The following is a 17,613-nucleotide window of genomic DNA, read 5'->3' as shown; positions in this document are numbered from 1 at the left end:
AATTAAAACAAGGAAGTATTATTAAGAGGACTGATAATACCCAGTACTGGTAAGGATATGGAGAAAACAGGTGCTCATACATTGCTAGTGGGAATATTATACACATAGGGCAGTTTTGCAAATAATGTAACCAACACAATTAAAGAGAAGCAAAGAAAAACAAAATGCGCGCACACACAATCACCTTACGACCAGTGTAGACCTGACAAAACTTAATTCTAGGAATTTCTTCTAAGGAAATAAGCAGATAAATGTGCAAATAAAGGTATATAAGGATATTTATGGCAAGGTTGTTTGAAAAATTTTAAGCAACCTAAACTTGGAACACGAGCACAGTGCTCTGCAACTTCTCGAAATTATGAGGCAGATCTTATATTCAGCAATATGAAGTGATAATCATAATATATTCAAAAGTTTATAAAGCAGGTCATAAAAGAGTACTGATAAAGAAAACGTGATATATGTGCACTGACTTATCTTACACTGACACACAACAAAACCATTGTAAGTATTTTCACATTTTCCACAGATGATAAACTGTACTAATTGTCTATAAAGAGGTATTAATAGTTAGCAAAACATGAGAATCCTAATTTTATTATGAAGAATAGGAATACAAACTTAGGAAAACCCTGTACAAGGGTGGTGATATCCTAAGGCATTAGGATCAGAGATGGGTAGAATGATAAACCCTCAATTTTATGACATCATTACTTCAAAGTTCATTTTTAATAAGAAATCTAGGAATAAAAAAAAGGCAAAGTGGCAGGTGGCCAATTAGTAGTAGGAAGATGGGGTGGAAAGAATCAGGTAGAAAGAATGCTAAATATTAAAGATGTGAATTTAGGTCTGACTCACTTATGATTCTGGACAAAGAACAAAGCCTCTGTAAACCTTGATTTACTTATCTCTAAAATTGGATGATAATTCCTACCTGCTCTGCAGATTTGCTGTGAGGGTCAAATGAGGCAACTCATAAGGACTTTGCATTCCAAAGCACTGTAGGTACTGTCAGTATAGAAACACGATTTCTAATGTATTGTATTGTAGTCTATTATACTGGAATGAATATATTACTGCTTTCACACACAAGGACAAAGTCATTAAGTCATATATACTAGTGGAGCTAAATTTTTCAGGACTAGAAAATTATGAATTAAATGGAGATTACATAACAACAAAGAACAAACTCGAATATGAAAGCATAATCAACGTGTTTGGTAAGATAAAATGGTTGTCTTATAAGTTCTTTTTTAAGTTGTATTTATATTTTTAGCAGCTGTTTTTAAAAAATATGCAAACATTGGGGAGCAGACCAGGACAAATATACCTATGAAGTTTAACCCCATCATATTTTATTTATAGCTATGGGAAAAATTAAGGAAATCCCATTTGAAATAAATGATAGTTGATGGTTAAAAAATAAAACAAGGTTCTGATGAAAGAATTTGCTAACAGCTGTTCTGTACCTACAAGCTTAGTCTTTAGTCAAGAATTAGGAATACATAATAATGAGATAAGAAATGCTCTCTCTCTTTCTCAAGGGTGGGAGAGGCTCCCTATGAAAACTAGAAAGGTAAAATGGCAACATAAAATTTAAAAAATAAAAAAAAATGCCCCATTGAAGTGAGTTTCAAATACATTTTTATAAACTGTTTCCAGTCTGTAGGATGAAAGAAAGAACTGCTAACAATGCAGTTTGGTGACTAATTTACCAGAACATTATCACCCTACAGTTGAGTCATGATCAGAGAAGGAACTGAAGTAGGATTTTAAATAACTAAGTACACTAAAGTACTTCGTTACCTGTACTACTTTGTTCAGGAATAAATGGTACTTCATTTGGCCTAGAACATTCAGATGATCAGCAGACAATGGTGAGAGGCTGACGGAGACTGGAGTGCCCTCATTCCACAGTGAAACGTGTCCTTCCTCCCCAGAGGTTGTAAGAAACAAACTCCTATAGAACTCTTATTTACCCCAAAGCAGATTCTAGCTTGTCTGTTAACTTACTCTGATATTTGTGAGTGATAAACCAAAAGAATCCAAAACACTCCATTCACTCTGTAGGCATTAGGAGATGCAACAGGAGATGGTGATGGTATCAATAAGGGAAAGCGAGAGAGGACTGCTCAGTCCACATTTACTGGAGGAAACGAATAAATCTTAATACACAGTCTCTCTCAAAAGAGAACCACCTTTGAGGCCTTAAATAAAGCTCTCTGACGCATACGTTTACAAAACTACGGCCAAAGACACCTTGCACTAAATCATGAGCCCCTCCGACCTTACCCATTAAAAAAAACATTTAGCCCTGGCCGGTTTGGCTCAGTGTTAGAACATCGACCCGCAGACCCGAGAGGCCCGGGTTCGGTTGCAGTTTGTCCCCAGCCCTGGTTGGGGTCATGTGGGTGGCAACCAGTCAATGTGTCTCTCTCACATCAATGTTTCTCTCTCTCTTCCTTCCACTCTATCTGAAGATAAATGCAAAAATGTCCTTGGGTGAGGATAAAAAAAGAAATTTAAGTAAGTTAGGTACAAAGCTGCTTTCACTCAATGTTATGAAATGAATAACTGGTAAAACAGGATTAAAAGAATGGGCTATCCGCACCCTGGCCGGTTTGGCTCAGCAGTTAGTGTCGGCCCGCAGACCAGAGACTCTGAGGTTCAGTTCCCACTAAGGGCACGTATGTACCTCGGTTGCAGTTTGTCCCTGGCCCCGGTTGGGGTTGTGTGGGTGGTAGCCAGTTGATGTGCTTCTCTCACATCAATGTCTGTCTCTCTCTCTCTTCCTCCCTCTTCCTCTCTCTCCCTCCCACTCTATCTAAAAACAAATGCAAAAATGTCCTCAGGTGAGGATAAACAAAGAACAAAAAAAGAGTAGGCTATCCTGGCATGAGTTATGCAACCACGGTAGCAATATATCAGGTTACTCAGCCTGTTTAACGAGCCAGAGTGCCCCTGCTCTAGTGCTACCCTCCTGGCTGTCCAGGTGTTGCACAGCCCTGGAGGGGGCCCCTGGGGTGAAGTCCAGCTCTCCTTAGGATGGGGCAGCAGGTGAGGAGAGGATAAGGTGCATGTGGGAAGGAGTCAAGAGAGGGAAAAACACCCTATTAAAATACAAAACAGCCAGTGGCTAACAGATTTAAAATCATACTTTCTTATCTCTCTGCTTCATCTTCACGGTCCTCTGTTCCAGTGAGTATCCCAGTTCTCTGGCTGCTTCTGTGAGTCTTTCATCTATGCTTTTCAAGAGACTAGTTTTCTTTTTATCTGTTACTTCTTTAAGTTTTTTCACCAAAAATAATCTGAAAAAGAAGTAAAAGTCCTCGTTATACTACCGGCCACTGTACCAAGTACACAAACATTGGGAAGTGAAGGGAGAAGTTAAAAAACATCAATTTCCATACAGGAAAAAGACTGCAGAATACTTACCAACAGCTCTCTCATAATCCCTAACAGATTTCTTCAAACAAGGGAAAAGCAGTATCAATAAAAAGCTTTCGGCCACAAAACCAACAAACACGATTCAAATTTGTATTATCTCTGTCTACAATAAAAACACAAGGAGTATTTACAAAGCCGATATTGAGCCAAGTGTTAAGTGGATTACCTGACATTAAGAAGCCTGGCATACCAGAAAGAAGCAGTATATACACACCAAAAAGGATTTTTTATTTTTAATGAGCCAGGAGACAGTGTTATGATACTGAAGATCAGCAGATTTAAAAATACGTTACCTTCAAATTTGTTTTAAGAGAGACGTAAAAGGAAGGCACTTTATAATCTTAGAGAGAAGCACAATAAAACACAGTTTTTAAAGGTGTGTGAACAGCAGAGTATGTTACTGCCAGTTATGAAAATAATTTTATCATAAGCAAAGTTAAGACTTTCGCCAGCGGAACAGGAGGGCAAGAGTTAAAGGCAGAGCTGGAAGCAGCGCTCAGTGGAAACACCAGTGGACCCCCTTCGTCTGCAGCCACTACTAACTCCCAGGAGGAAAGTCACTTCTCACTACGACATTTGACAGTTTGCTGTGGACTGGGCATGTTATAACATTCATAGTGGGTGCTATTCTCATCCCCGTTTTACATGTCAGGAAACTGAGGCACAGAGCCCAATCCATTTATCCATGTTCACAGAGCTAACAAGGGTGGATTCAAGTGCCACAGAAACCAACCACCAAATCACTGTCTTCTGATGACGGCACACACACACTAATGTTACCTTCAGTCATAACCAGTTGTGTATCAAAAGAATATATTTATATTAACAATAAAAAGCAAATTAAAGACTTCAGGTCTGGGTGAATCCATCTTCACAGTCCTCCGCAACCTCTCTGGCATGGCACATAGGCCTTCGAATACTGTGTGCTTCCCGTTTTCATCCGTTCGTTCATATATTGCTACCTTGCCTAGTACACCCTTCTTCCCATTTTTTCTGGTAAGTTCCTAGGCATTCAATGTATAGATAAAATGTCTCCATAAAGGGTTCCATTGCTATTTAAGGTGCTTAACTGCTGTCTTCCACACTTGGTCCCAATGTATGAAGGTTTTGTTTCTCTGCCTCAATTTCCTCTCTAATACTTTACCTCTGATGCTTACAGTTGCCTACAAACTGAAATAACAACCACGAACCTTTTGTACTCAGCTGCATTAAAATCTACTGGGGTACCTTGAACTTTGAAAGAATACTGCAGCAACCATTTAGAAAATACAGATTTACTAAATTATGCAGATTTTCTAAATATTGAAACTTTTCATTCTATCACATTTACTCTAATATATCACAATATGAAAACACCATACTCATTACTATTACCACTAGTCACATTAGAAACGTCTTTAGGTAGTGAGAAGCTGTCAAGCTCACAGTGGTGGTTATAAGTTTCCCCAATTCTAATTTTTCCTTTTGAAACCTTGACGTGAATCATTGGCAACAGTTTTCTCTGGTTCATTTGAGAAGATGTCTGCCAAAAACCCGTGTCTGATTAACCAGTTTGTCAGTCACTCTCGCAAGTAAAAGTGGGAAAATTTCAGCTCACAACTCAATCACACAAGAGCCTTTTTCCCGACACAAAACAATTCCTGACTATGCAGAAGTGCTTTCTTTCTACGTATCTCATAAATCACACAGAATGTTAAGAGATGTGTGCTCAGTGACACAGCTGATATTTTTACTACTTCATCAATGACATTCTTGGATGACACCTGCATCACATTACTGCAATCAGTAATATAATGACTAATGGGTGCCACTGCCTTCATTCTGGTCAAGGTACCAACAGGGTCATCCACCATTCGTTACCTCTGTGCCATTGGTGCAAAATGACATTTTATTATCATGAATAGTTTTGACCTCAAAGGACCCCTAAAAAGGTGTCAGGGACCCACTAAGGGTCCTTTGATAACTGCTACTTAGTTAATGGTTTCAAACCTGACTGTCCAGAACCTCCTGGGTTACTAGTTAAAAGTACTTTACCGTGAGCTCATGTTTGAAAAATCATTGCCTTTGGCAATAAAGCCACATGACCCAACACGGAGGGGAAGGGTGGCAGAAAAAGCTGGGGCAGCAGGCAACAGGAAAAAAGATTATTTAACAAGATCACCCAAGATCTGATGTACTAGATAAAATAAAATGTATTTATTCTTTTAAAAGTACTAAATCACCTTAAATAGTTTTTAATAGTTTTCGGGCCCTGCACAAAACAAATGTTCATTAAATGTAGGGTAAATGAATTTTAAAAACTTTAGTATCAAAATCAGAGAAGTATAATTTTGTGTTACATTTAGACATACCTAGAATGTGTATTAAAAAAATATTCCCGAGTCCTGTTCTATATGTACTGAAGTGGAATCTCTAGAGGTAGGACTAGTCGAGTTCAAGGTCAAGTACTTTTAACCAGTAACCCAGGAGGTTCTAATATGTTTGAAACTATTAACTAAAGAATAGGTATCCAAGAATAGAATGGGGAGCCCTGGGGGTCCCTGAGATCTTTTTAGGAGGTCTGTGAACAGTATTGCTAAAGTTATTTGAGGGGAGGAAAAAAAAAGAGAATGGGGTAAAATTAATTCACTTCTAATTTTGTTGTCCAAAGATAAATGAAAAGTTTGAGTACATCTAGAGTTTTTTCCCATGTGCAGTAAACAATATGAAACAATCATTATACACTGTTCTATTACATGCCCTCTTCATATAATAAACATCTTTCTAAAGCAATGTATCAGTATCCTGACATTATAATTGTGTATAAACAATTTATTTATTGACCTAATTTTTCCTATTGCTGAATATGTAGTTTCCAGTTTTTCATTTTTATCAATAATCTGTAATAGACACACATATTTGTGTACCTGTCCAAAATTTCTTTAGATAAATAGCTAGAAATGGAATTATTGACTTAAGAGTAAAAATGTTTACTTAGCACAGTACCTGGTAATGTTAATAACCTGGCATGAAATCTTGAAATAAAGTTGCTGAAATTGCTCTAAGAGTTTTACTAATTAACACATCAGTAAAGTTTCTTATAATCTAATTGGGTATTATCACTCTTTAATCTTTATTAATCTTTACTGGCTGAATTTGTTTTGTTTTTTTTTTTTTAACCTCACCCGAGGACATTTTTCCATTTTTTGTACAGACAGAGTGGGAGGGAGAGAGAGGAAGAGAGAGGGAAACATCGATGTGAAAGGGACACATCGAGTGGCTGCCACCCGCACGACCAACCAGGGCCGGGGACAAACTGCAACCGAGGTACATGCCCTTAGCGGGAACCGAACCCGGGTCTCTCCGGACCACAGGCAGACGCTCTAAACGCTGAGCCAAACCGGCCAGGGCTGAATTTGTATTTCTTTGACTATTATTCAGTCTTGCACAAAACAAACTTGTTTCCCTTGGCATAAAAATAATTTGTTTATAACAAATGGTCTCCCTTAAAATACCTTACTCAGGCTGATATACAAATAAACTAAATTAAATGTTCTGAGTAGCTTTTTAAAAACGGGCTGAAAAAGTTATAATACTTGAAAAGTATTATAATATTTTTACCTTTATGTTTGAGATAAGTTATTGGGATAGAAAACATCTGAGTAAAATAGGTACTCAAATACTTGCTGGTCTTCATCTAAATTATAAATTTATCACCAGTGAATTTTTTTTCTTTTCTTTTTTTTTTTAATCCTCACCCAAGAACATTTCTTCCTAATTTTTGTTCAGATAGAGTGGGAGGAAGAGAGAGGGAGAGAGAGAGAGAGAGAGAGAGAGAGAGAAACATCTATGTGAAAGGGACACATCGAGTGGTTGCCACCTGCACTACCCAACCAGGGCCAGGGACAAACTGCAACCGAGGTACGTGCCCTTAGCGGGAAGCGAACCCGGGTCTCTCTGGACCGCAGGCTGACACTCTAACCGCTGAGCCAAACCAGGGCGTTTTTTCTTTTTCTTTTCTGTGTTCTCCAAAAACCTAAAAAAATACCAAAATAGTCTTGGGTTATTTTAGATAACCACTATGACTTTTTTTTAAAAAGGTTTTTAATCAGACTAATAAAAGATGAGGTGTTTTTGCATGTCAAAGTATTTGTAGAATGAGCATGTACTATGGGGCAGGTACTGTACACAAGAAAGCCTTTGCCCTCATGGAACTTACATGTTGGTGCAAGACAGACAATAGGCAAGTAAACAATGATATTTTCTAATAAAGATGGCACCAATTTCAATTGAATGATAAATCGGAAGGGCTTAAAAGAACTATAAATTCTATATAAATTATAAGTTACTGTAAGAACAGATGCTATTAAGACAAGCAACATTTTATAAAACTCAGAGGCATCAGAAGAGAAAGAACATTTTTTGGACATCTACAATAAACTGTCCTTTAAATACCTGATATATATGACGTATGTAGCAGACCTGTGGGTGATTGGGTTGACTAAGTTTGAATTGTTTATTGCAAATCTGCGTTATTAAATCACAGGGCATAAAAGTCTTTTTAAAAAGTAGGGTAATAGCCCTGGCCGGTTTGCTCAGTGGTCAGAGCATCGGCCTGAGGTACAGAGAAACCTGGGTTTGGTTCCCACTCAGGGCACATACCTTAGTTGCAGTTTGTCCCTGGCCCTGGTTGGGTCGTGCAAGAGGCAGCCACTCAATATGTCCTTTTCACATAGATGTCTCTCTCTCTCTTCCTCTCCCTCCCTCCCACTCTATCTAAACAAAAAAATGAAAAGAAAAAAAAAGTAGGTTAATAAAAAGAGGTCCCATCAAACATGATCTACTTATGATATTTAAAATGATCAGGATGGCCCTGGTCCGTTTTTTCAGTGGTTAGAGCGTTGGTCTATGAACCAGAGTCGCAGATACGATTCCGGTCAAGGGCATGTACCTGGGTTGCGGTTTGTCCCTGGCCTTGGGCAGGGTCATGCAGGAGGCAACCAGTTGATGTGTCTCTCTCAGATTGATGTTTCTCTCTCTCTCTCCCTCCCTCCCTCCCATTCTATCTGAAGATAAATGGAAAATATCCTTGGGTGAGGATTCAAAAATAAAATAAAATGATAATGATGGCTTTCTTCATTTTGTTACAATGTAAACTGTACAGCTGCTGAGAAATGGCTTCTAATTATGTCTGAGGGTGGGATGGTGTGAACTGGCTCACTCAGCTCCATTCCACGCCCCTTCCACAAGAGACGGTGCTGCATTTCCCATACTGTTCTTCAGCTCAGACTCCACATGGGACCTAACTTCCCTCGAGCAGATGCAACTCTGAAATCCTAAAGGCAGCAGAGATACCAGGTGGGGGCTGTGCTTCTGCTGTGTCAACCCGTGAGCACAGCAGCTGCAGCTGAGGTGTCAGCACCTGCTCCTCAGCTGCATGAGGACTGAGAGGCAGAGGGCAGGGCGTCCATTTTACTGACACAGGTTATGGCAAAGATGGTGTGCTCCAGAAGCCACATGTTGTGGCAGCAGTTGCTGATTTCCCAGTTTCCTGGTGGTGACAGAGACATAAACTCCACTGGTGAGGCAGTCCTGCCTACAACAGTCATTTCTGGAGGTTCCAGCTGCTCCAACAGCCCTTCCAAGGATGTTATGAGCACCTGCTTTACTGTATTAAATCTGTTTGAACTAAATACAGTGGGTTCTTAGAATAATGTTTTAAAATACCATCATTTTTACTAAAAAAAAATCTTCTGATTTTCTCATGGAACAACTGAGGTCAAGATTAAGTAATAGTTTCATTAAATAAAATAATTGGTTATATGGAATATAAATATATGTTTCTAGAATTTTTAGGTTACCTCAATTCCCCATATAGCACAAAAATTATAATTAGGGACAAAATTATAATTAGGAACAAATATAATAAGGAAGGGATTGAAATAAAATATTTCCTTACCTAACCGCAGCAAACACATTATCTCCACTTTGAAGAATTATACAGTTTTTCTTCGCTTCATTTGTACCAACATATACAGGAAGTTCATCAGGAGAATCCCTGTTTAAGCAAAAGATATTAAAAATTCAGCTGCCCATAATTTACATTGTTAGGCAAGTAGTATTTTAGGTTTACTGACAACAATGTACACCTGCGTGTTTTTTAAATGGAATTTGCCAGGTTTAAGCTCTAAGTTTCTTAGGAATAGCTACAACAAATTGTACTTATATAACAGAACCTAAAATTAAGATCCTTAGGACCTAGCTCATTGTATAACTGAATATTTAAAAAGGGTGAATAAGGGCTATCAGAGAAGTAGTGCCCTGGCCGGTGCTCAGTAGTTAGAGCATTGGCCCTCAGACCAAAGAGTCACGGGTTCTATTCCCAGCCTGTTAGGGTTGGGGGTGTGGGAGGCAACCAATCCATGTGTCTCTCTCTCACATCAATGTCTCTCTTTCCCTCTCTCTCTCCTCCTCCCTCCCACTCTATCAAAAAAAAAAAAAAAATAGAAAAATACTCTCAGGTGAGTATTAAAAAAAAAAAGTAGGAAAGATTATACACCATCATCTCAACCCGTTTATAGTCTGGAAAAAAGGTGAAAAGAAACAGGACAGACTGGATTATAAAGGATTATTAAACATTACAGGTGCAAGGATTTGATTTATATACATATAAGCAAATTCTTTGATTTTACAATTGAGGAAACCAATTCAGAGAGATGAAGTACTCAGCCAAGGTCCTGGTAAGTTAAGAGCAGAGCGAGAAGCAGAATCCACGCTAATCAAATTCCTAGTACTGTGTGCACTCTACTGCACCACAACACTTCTCCCTGGGCCCGTTTCCTCCACTTCCTCTACTCTATCATCTTACAGTTCATCTGTACTCTATTTTTTATTATTTTATCCTCACCTGAGGACATTTTTGCACTTATACTCAGATAGAGCGGGAGGGAGGGAGAGAGAAACATCGATGTGAGAGAGACACATTGACTGGCTGCCACCCACACAACCCCAACTGGGGCCAGGGACAAATTGCAACCAAGGTACATGTCCTTAGAGGGATCTGAACCTGGGACTGATCTGCAGACCAATGCTCTAACCACCATGCCAAACTGGCCAGGGCTCATCTTTAAATGATAGACCCTCTAGTGGTACAAGTGCACAGAGTATTTTTCCCCTCAGTCTACTTCTATTTCTTTAACATTCTAAGCACGTTGTACATATCCTAATATCCTATTAGGTATGTACATTATTCTAATTTTTAAAAGAGAGGAAACTGCATCACAGAAATTCAGTCACCAATGACTGGCACATGGTTACTCAGATAATAAACAGTAGGACAGGTCTATCTGGCCCCAGAGCACGTTCTTAACTACCAGTTGTCTCTATGGCCCCTGGAAGCAGATGGCTCACTTAAGTCACAGCATCTATTCTAAACAATCTTCCTTGAGCTAAAAGAGCTCTTCTGAACCCAAAAGGAAAAAACAGAAGTTTATAATCACAAAGGAAAAACCAGTGACGTTAAACCCGGAATTCACCCATCCTAGGGTGGGTTAGGTTAGAATGGCCAGTAGTGAACAACAGATGGCCCATGCATCCACCAATAAGGGGAAAATATGCCCTTCACCTTGGGTGATACCAGTGAATATTTGCTTGTTAGAAGAACAGTAATTCTATTTTAGATGAAAAGATCCTTTACCTGAAATACCCCATGTGAAACTGAGTTTTATTATCTCCAATAATTATTGTCTGGAACTCAGGAGGATCATAGTAAAATCTCCAGTGAAGGTTAAAATTCAGGCTTGCTGATTTTTTTTTCTTTTTATGTTTTCCAGCAAGGATATCATATGGACCCACTAATCGAAGTCCAAGGCTTGCAGAAAGTGAATCTATAAATTAAATAAGTTTATTTAGACAATAACTTTCTGAAGGCAGATAGGACATAATGCCTTTCATTAGTAAACTACGTATTTCTAAGCAATTATCTTAAAAAACCTTTTAAAGTAAAAGGAAACGATCTTTAGTTACATGTGAAGATGTTAGTTATAAACACTCAATGGAAACAAAATCAGAGCAATAAAAATGTGCCATTTACATTTAGTATTTCCTCTTAAATTTACCATTGAATATATTTCAAACATTCCTGCTGTTTGTTTTTTTGGCCAAAGTAAGACTGCTTTCTGTTCCAATGGGCATATTAGAGCTGCGACACCTACCCTGTCTCATTACTATGTTGTTGCGAGCCTAAAATAACTGTAGCACACCCAGATAAAGGGAGAGACGCAATAGATAATGAGTGTGCATAAAGGTAAATAATTTATTTAATTAAAAAATGTTTTTAATGAAAGTATTTCTTCCCCCTTCCCTCGACTTAGCTAATTATCACTGTGGGATTCCTTTGTCTCCTTGACAATCTATCTGGCCAATCTTGGATGATTCCTTCTTTCTCCATTCCCAGATCACAGAGGGAGAATGTTAAATAAGACCAGAGTCATGAAGTCTGTTCAAATATACACTCTTACAACATGTACACTCCTAGATCCTCTGAGGTAAGCACTCCAGGCAGGATCTGGATATGTAAGAGGTAGGAATGAAGAGAGGAATTCTTGGAAAAGATAACAATGTGAATAAAAGCACAATTTCCTTGGAGGGGGGAAATGGTTTAGCTTAGCTGGAAGTTAGGATAGCACACACTAATTTATAAAGCAATATAAAAACTAAAACCACTCGTCTCACTAGACAGTGATAACAAGGTTAATAGTCTGGTATATAGTAATAACATTCCCCCCACTCTATAAACAAGTATAAACACAGAGATATTTTAAAGAGATTACGCTGTTTTATAACGTTTTTTTGTTTTCCATCCTGTTCTCATTTAAATTTTCTGAATATTTCTCCATGCTATTAAATTTTTTAATATAATTTTAATACCTGCACATTATTTCATTATAGATACCTATTTTACTGCTGATATTTACTATTTAACTTTTTTACTATTCTAAACAATGCTTCACTAAACATCCTAAGACATATTTGTACACAGCCATGATTATTTTTAGAGAAGTTGCTGCAGTTTAAGATTTTAAGACTGCCAAAATTCATACTTATCTACCAATATAATTCATTTCCATCAATAGTATATGAGAGTGTTTCTCTCTCCCTACCTTATGCTAAAATTTTAAACAGCACAAAATGGTGACAGTGAAAAGTAACTCCGTCACAACCATCATGTTTTCTGGGTATCCTTTCAGAGATAGTATAAGTGAACAGAAAGTATGTGTGTGTGTGTGTGTGTGTGTGTATCCTTGACTATTTTTTTTAACACTAATGGTAGCTACATACTCCATACACTCTTCTTTTTCACTTAAAATCTTTCAGGCATAATACTTTATCATTGCCTAAAAATCTGATTCATTCTTTTAAAACTACAAATACTTATTGAATAGATGCATTACTGATGGGCATTTAAGCCATTTCTTATTTTTTGTTTCAATACATATCATTGAACAAAATTTTGGGTTCACCTAAACCATAAGACAAATTCCTAGAAGTAGAACTGCTGAGTCATACTAAAACTCCTGCAACATATCAAAGTAGTTGTTTTCTTTCAAACCCTCATCAAAGCATGTCATGAAATTATTTACCTTTGCCAGGATAATAGGTGACAGTGATATATTAGTACAATTTTATATTTTTATTAGAAACATGTTTGAGAAGGTTCCTATTCTATGAACTGTTTAGATTCTTGGTTCAGTTTCCTACCGCTTTTTCCACTGGCAGAAGCAGTAGAATGATTTTGGAGCAACTCACCAGTTGGCTTTTCAGGATCCAGTTCTTCACAGAACTTCCAGAAGTGATAGAAATCTTCCGGCAGAGAAAGCTTATAATGATTTTCTACCTCTTTTCGAAGGTCACTGGAGACATCAGCTTCACAGGATTTGCTCTTCTTCACATCAACTGTTTTTTCGCACTGAAAATTGGCATGCAAAATGTTTTCTCCAAAAAAGTAATTTCAGTAACTTTCCTTAAATAACAAGTGTTCATTTCTGTTCACCCAACTCTATAAGATACACGTGTTTTCTTTAAAAGTCTATAAATGGTATTTCTGAGTAAAATCTGGGCAAATAAAAAAAGAACAGTTTATAACATACAGTGGTCAAGAGAGACTCACACAATAACTCTTTAAATGTATTTCTCTAAGATGATGGAAACACAGAAAATAAACAAAAAATCAAAAGTAAAAAGAAAAGGTAAAAAGTGGGAAAAGAGAAATAAGGAAAAGGCAGGTTTTGCTTTCTCTTGGTAAATAGGATGTCATCATGCCTTTTGTTTAAATAGATTTAGTCATCACAGCAAATGCAAATCATCATAAATAACTGGATACAAGGGAATTTACCAGTTTACCAGTTATTTCACAAAAGGCCCTTTAATGCCAGGTGTAGGTTATAAAACTTATCTCCAACATGTCTGCAATATAGGTTCATTATGTATATATACATACATACACACACATACACGCCAGGTTTAATAATGCATATGAGATATTTGATAAGTTTCTATAATGATAAAATATTTATTTGGAGGTTACTTATCTCTAGTTTTGTAAGTAGCAACGTCTTTCTTTCTAGAACCTTTCTTCTAGATTAAGTTCTTTTTTTATTCTTTCTTTCCAGTCAGTGCTTCTCAACCAGAGTGATTTTGCCCCCTCCAGGGGACACATTTAGTAATGCCTGGAGAGCTTTTTGGTTATCACAAATTGGGGGGGGGGGGGTGCTACTGGCATTTAGTTGGTAGAGGCCAGGGACATAGCTAAATATCCTATAATGCACAGGACAGGTCCCTTAACAAACATTTACCTGGCTCAAAATGTCCATAGTGCCACGGTGGAAAAATGCTAACCTAAATGTTTCTCCTATTTATACTCTTCCATTTTCCCAGTAGACTCAAGTGTATTGATGCTACTTTAGGTAGCATTCAAAGTCTACAGGATGACACATACAAGAATGTTCTTGATAGCACTATTTCTAAGAGCAGAAAACAGAATAAATGAAAAGGCCTGTTGATAGAAGAATGGATAGTTACAGGACTTTCAAGCAATGTAATACTACACTTAGTGAAAAAGAAATATAACTCCACACAACATGAATCAGTCTTCATACTAGAATGTTGAAAGAAAAAGTCCTTGAAGATTATATGCAGCATCATAGCTTTTAATAAAGTTCAAAAACAACAAATATTGTTTAGGCATACACTCATAGGTGATAAAGCAAAAAAAAAAAAAAGGCAAAAGAAAACATAAAATTCAGGATGGTAGTTCCATCGAATGTGGGTGAATGGAAATTAGAGGATAGGTGAGTAGATTAGAGTTGTCTCAGTTCAGAACAGTGTTTCAGTTCTCAGGTTGGGCAGTGGGTTTACAGGTGTTTGTTATATTATTAATAAATAAGGTAAAAGAGGACCATGCATTGGCCAATGAGAACAGTTTATTATGCCAAAGACTGTAATGTGCCCATTTGAGGTCATAAAAAATTACATTTAACAAAAGAGGTGCTAAAATATGGATCCAAAAATGGATGCTGATGATAATAGTAAACAATGGTAATAAAGAAACAACAAAAAATAATACATAATAAAAAAGTATTTATTATGCATTTACTATGTGTCAGGCCACTGTTCTAAGGACTTTCTATGGATTAACTCATTTAATCTTCACAACTGCCTTATGAGCTAGATAATAATATCCACATTTTACAGATGAGGAAACTGAAGTATTTCCCCTAGGGCCCTAAGTATGAATGAAAAGAGCAGGGATTTATTTAAACCCAGGTGGGCTGGCTTCTGAGCACAGATTCAACCACTTCATGCTACTTCTCCAACTACAAATAGAGAACAGTTGGAAGAGTCTGTGCCTGACCTACCTCCCTTCTGTTTTAAGAATTATCTTTGGTTAAACTTTCAAAGACTGGCTCAGACTTAAGATGTTAGAAAAGCCTTAATCTACCTTGCTGAAAGGCAGTTTTGCATAATGGGGAGGTCAGGTGGGTTGACTTCTGATTTCCGGCTCTGTCACCTTGGACAAGTTACTTAAATTCTCTGTGCCTTGTTTTAACTTCTACAAAATGGGCATATGTAGTACTCTACCTATATCATAAGGTTTTTATGAGGGGAAAGTTATTTATAAAAATACACAGAACAGTCCTAGCTCATAATGTATAGGTGCTGGCAATTATTGTTAGCTACGGTCTCTATAGTCTCATCTTTATTGTTGCTATTTTGTTTTTGACACTATCACTCTGTCAAAGCAGTTCCCTGCACAAAGGAGATAAGGGTTTTTTTCAGCGCTGCCTTACCTCAGACACCAGTTCAGCATCTCCAAATCCCCAATAACTAGAATTTAGGACAGCTGTCCCCTTCACAGGCAGCACCTATCCTTTACCCTTGTGTTCTAGAAAGCGTGACCCAATATAATGAATGCCCAGAACTGTGGCCCTCTCAGTTAATCAGGCCCTCTAACACTGTCTTACCCTACTCAGCAATAACAGTAGCCAGAGTGATTTTTCTAAAACACAACTTATCACAATGACCGTTCGTTCCTTCCTGCCTGGATCTCCTTATTGGCACTGCAAAGGTTGCAGAACTTCTGAAATCATTTAAAAGCACGAGAAAATGCACAAACTTCATGCCCCCCTCCCTCATTAGTGCCTTTATGATCAGGTCCCTCTTACGTTACCATCTTTCAGGCTCCAGCCTGGCGGAACTCGCCGCCGTGCCCAACACTTATTTCTTACCCCTTATTTAACTCTTCTTTGCCTTCAAAAACCTTTTCATACTCGTGAGTTGCCAACCCTTTCAAACTTGTGAGTTGCCCCTAAAAGACTTCCTTAACAGCCCCCAGGGACTTGTTAAATCCTCCTTCAACGTTTCCATAGCACTTTCTCCACATTTTTGTTACAATGCCAAACAAAAGAAGTTACGGTAGGACGTCTATCCCCTTGCGCCCCGCCTCCCTAGTCTGGGGGCTCTACGTGGAGCAGGGGCAGCAGACCTCGACTGGAAGCCGCGGCACCCCGCACAGCGCCCGGCTTGTACTCGGTTTCCAATTAATGTGGCTGGTGCAACGAATGAACGGTCGATTGTCTTAAACGGCTTCCCCAGGAACCGCGCCGGGAGAAGGGCAGAAGATGCAAAGGCGCCACACCTCTGGTCCAAATCCCGGCAGAGCTCGGGGAAACAGCGGCCCCGCGCAGGGCACACAGAGCAGCCCCCGTTCACAGGCACACAGCAGGCGCTCAGTGACTGCTGGATAAATGCGATGTGCCGCCCCTTGGTGCCCTGGCTGTCACCCGAATCGCCCGCAGAGCCCGCACAGCCCCTGCGGCAGTACCTGCTGCCCCTCCCCGCCGGGCCTGCGCTTCCCGCCGCCGCCGACCATCCTGTCGCTGCAGTACCAGCCCTCTCCGGCGTCCCGCCGCGGCTTCCGAGCGCGGCCGACTGCTTCCGGGTTCAAGAACCACCAATCCGAATCCCTGCGCCGCCACTGGCGCGCCAATTTAGCGAGAACGCTCCGCCCATGCCCCGCCCCTAATGCCGGGTGAGGGGTCTGGCCGAGGCCCCGCCCACTGCCCGGCTGGCGAGAGGGTGTTGCATCTTTCACCCACCGGGCCGCCATCCAGAGCATCTCCTAGGGATGCCCCTGAGATCCACAGACCCCCAATTTGTTTCCGTTCAGGTGGTCTGGCCTTCCTACTAACACCTGGATGTATGGCACTGTCCTCACTCCCGGCCGTGTTTTTCCTTGATTTGTATTTATTTAAAAGATTAATCTTTCCCTCTATTTCATCTCTCTTCCTCTTCTACTGTACTATTATTGCTTAACATGAATTCATCCTCAATTATCTCCCAGAAGTAAATCAATTTCTCTCTCTCATTCTTTCTCCGTACAGTCTTCTTGTTACAATTTGGACTGTTTGTTCTCTACACCCTGCTGTACCAAGTGTAGTCCCTGAAAGAGCAGCATCAGCATCCTGTGGAGAGCCTGTTAAAAATTCTGAATCTTAATCCCTGCCCAGAATTATTGAATCAGAATCTGCATTTTAACAAGGTCTCCCAGCGATTCCGATGCACAACAGTGTTTGAGAGGCATTACATTCAACTGATGCCCTGGGGTCTCCCAACTGCCATCCTGGGAAA

General features: G+C 39.1%; 1 protein-coding gene across 2 annotated transcripts in view; it reads right to left on the bottom strand.

Annotated features, from left to right (window-relative positions):
* LOC118643486 (histone PARylation factor 1) overlaps positions 1-16,916 on the bottom strand; it is a 40,134-nt gene extending 23,218 nt beyond the window's left edge. Inside the window, exons 1-5 of one of the 2 annotated variants that reach the window (XM_036281600.1) lie at positions 16,808-16,916; positions 13,234-13,393; positions 11,123-11,312; positions 9,386-9,484; positions 3,158-3,308 (exon numbers count right to left, since the gene is read on the bottom strand). In XM_036281600.1, the coding sequence (XP_036137493.1) occupies positions 3,158-3,308; positions 9,386-9,484; positions 11,123-11,312; positions 13,234-13,393; positions 16,808-16,855 (648 nt within the window). In that variant the 5' untranslated portion in view covers positions 16,856-16,916. The remainder of the gene's footprint in view (positions 1-3,157; positions 3,309-9,385; positions 9,485-11,122; positions 11,313-13,233; positions 13,394-16,807) is intronic. The other variant, XM_036281599.1, reaches the window with a different exon arrangement.
* Positions 16,917-17,613: the final 697 nt, after the last annotated feature.

The sequence above is a fragment of the Molossus molossus genome, unplaced genomic scaffold (assembly GCF_014108415.1).
Source record: "Molossus molossus isolate mMolMol1 unplaced genomic scaffold, mMolMol1.p scaffold_m16_p_4, whole genome shotgun sequence".
NCBI lineage: Eukaryota > Metazoa > Chordata > Mammalia > Chiroptera > Molossidae > Molossus > Molossus molossus.
Note: the sequence above shows the minus strand (reverse complement) of the source record. Positions and strands in the feature narration are given on the sequence as shown.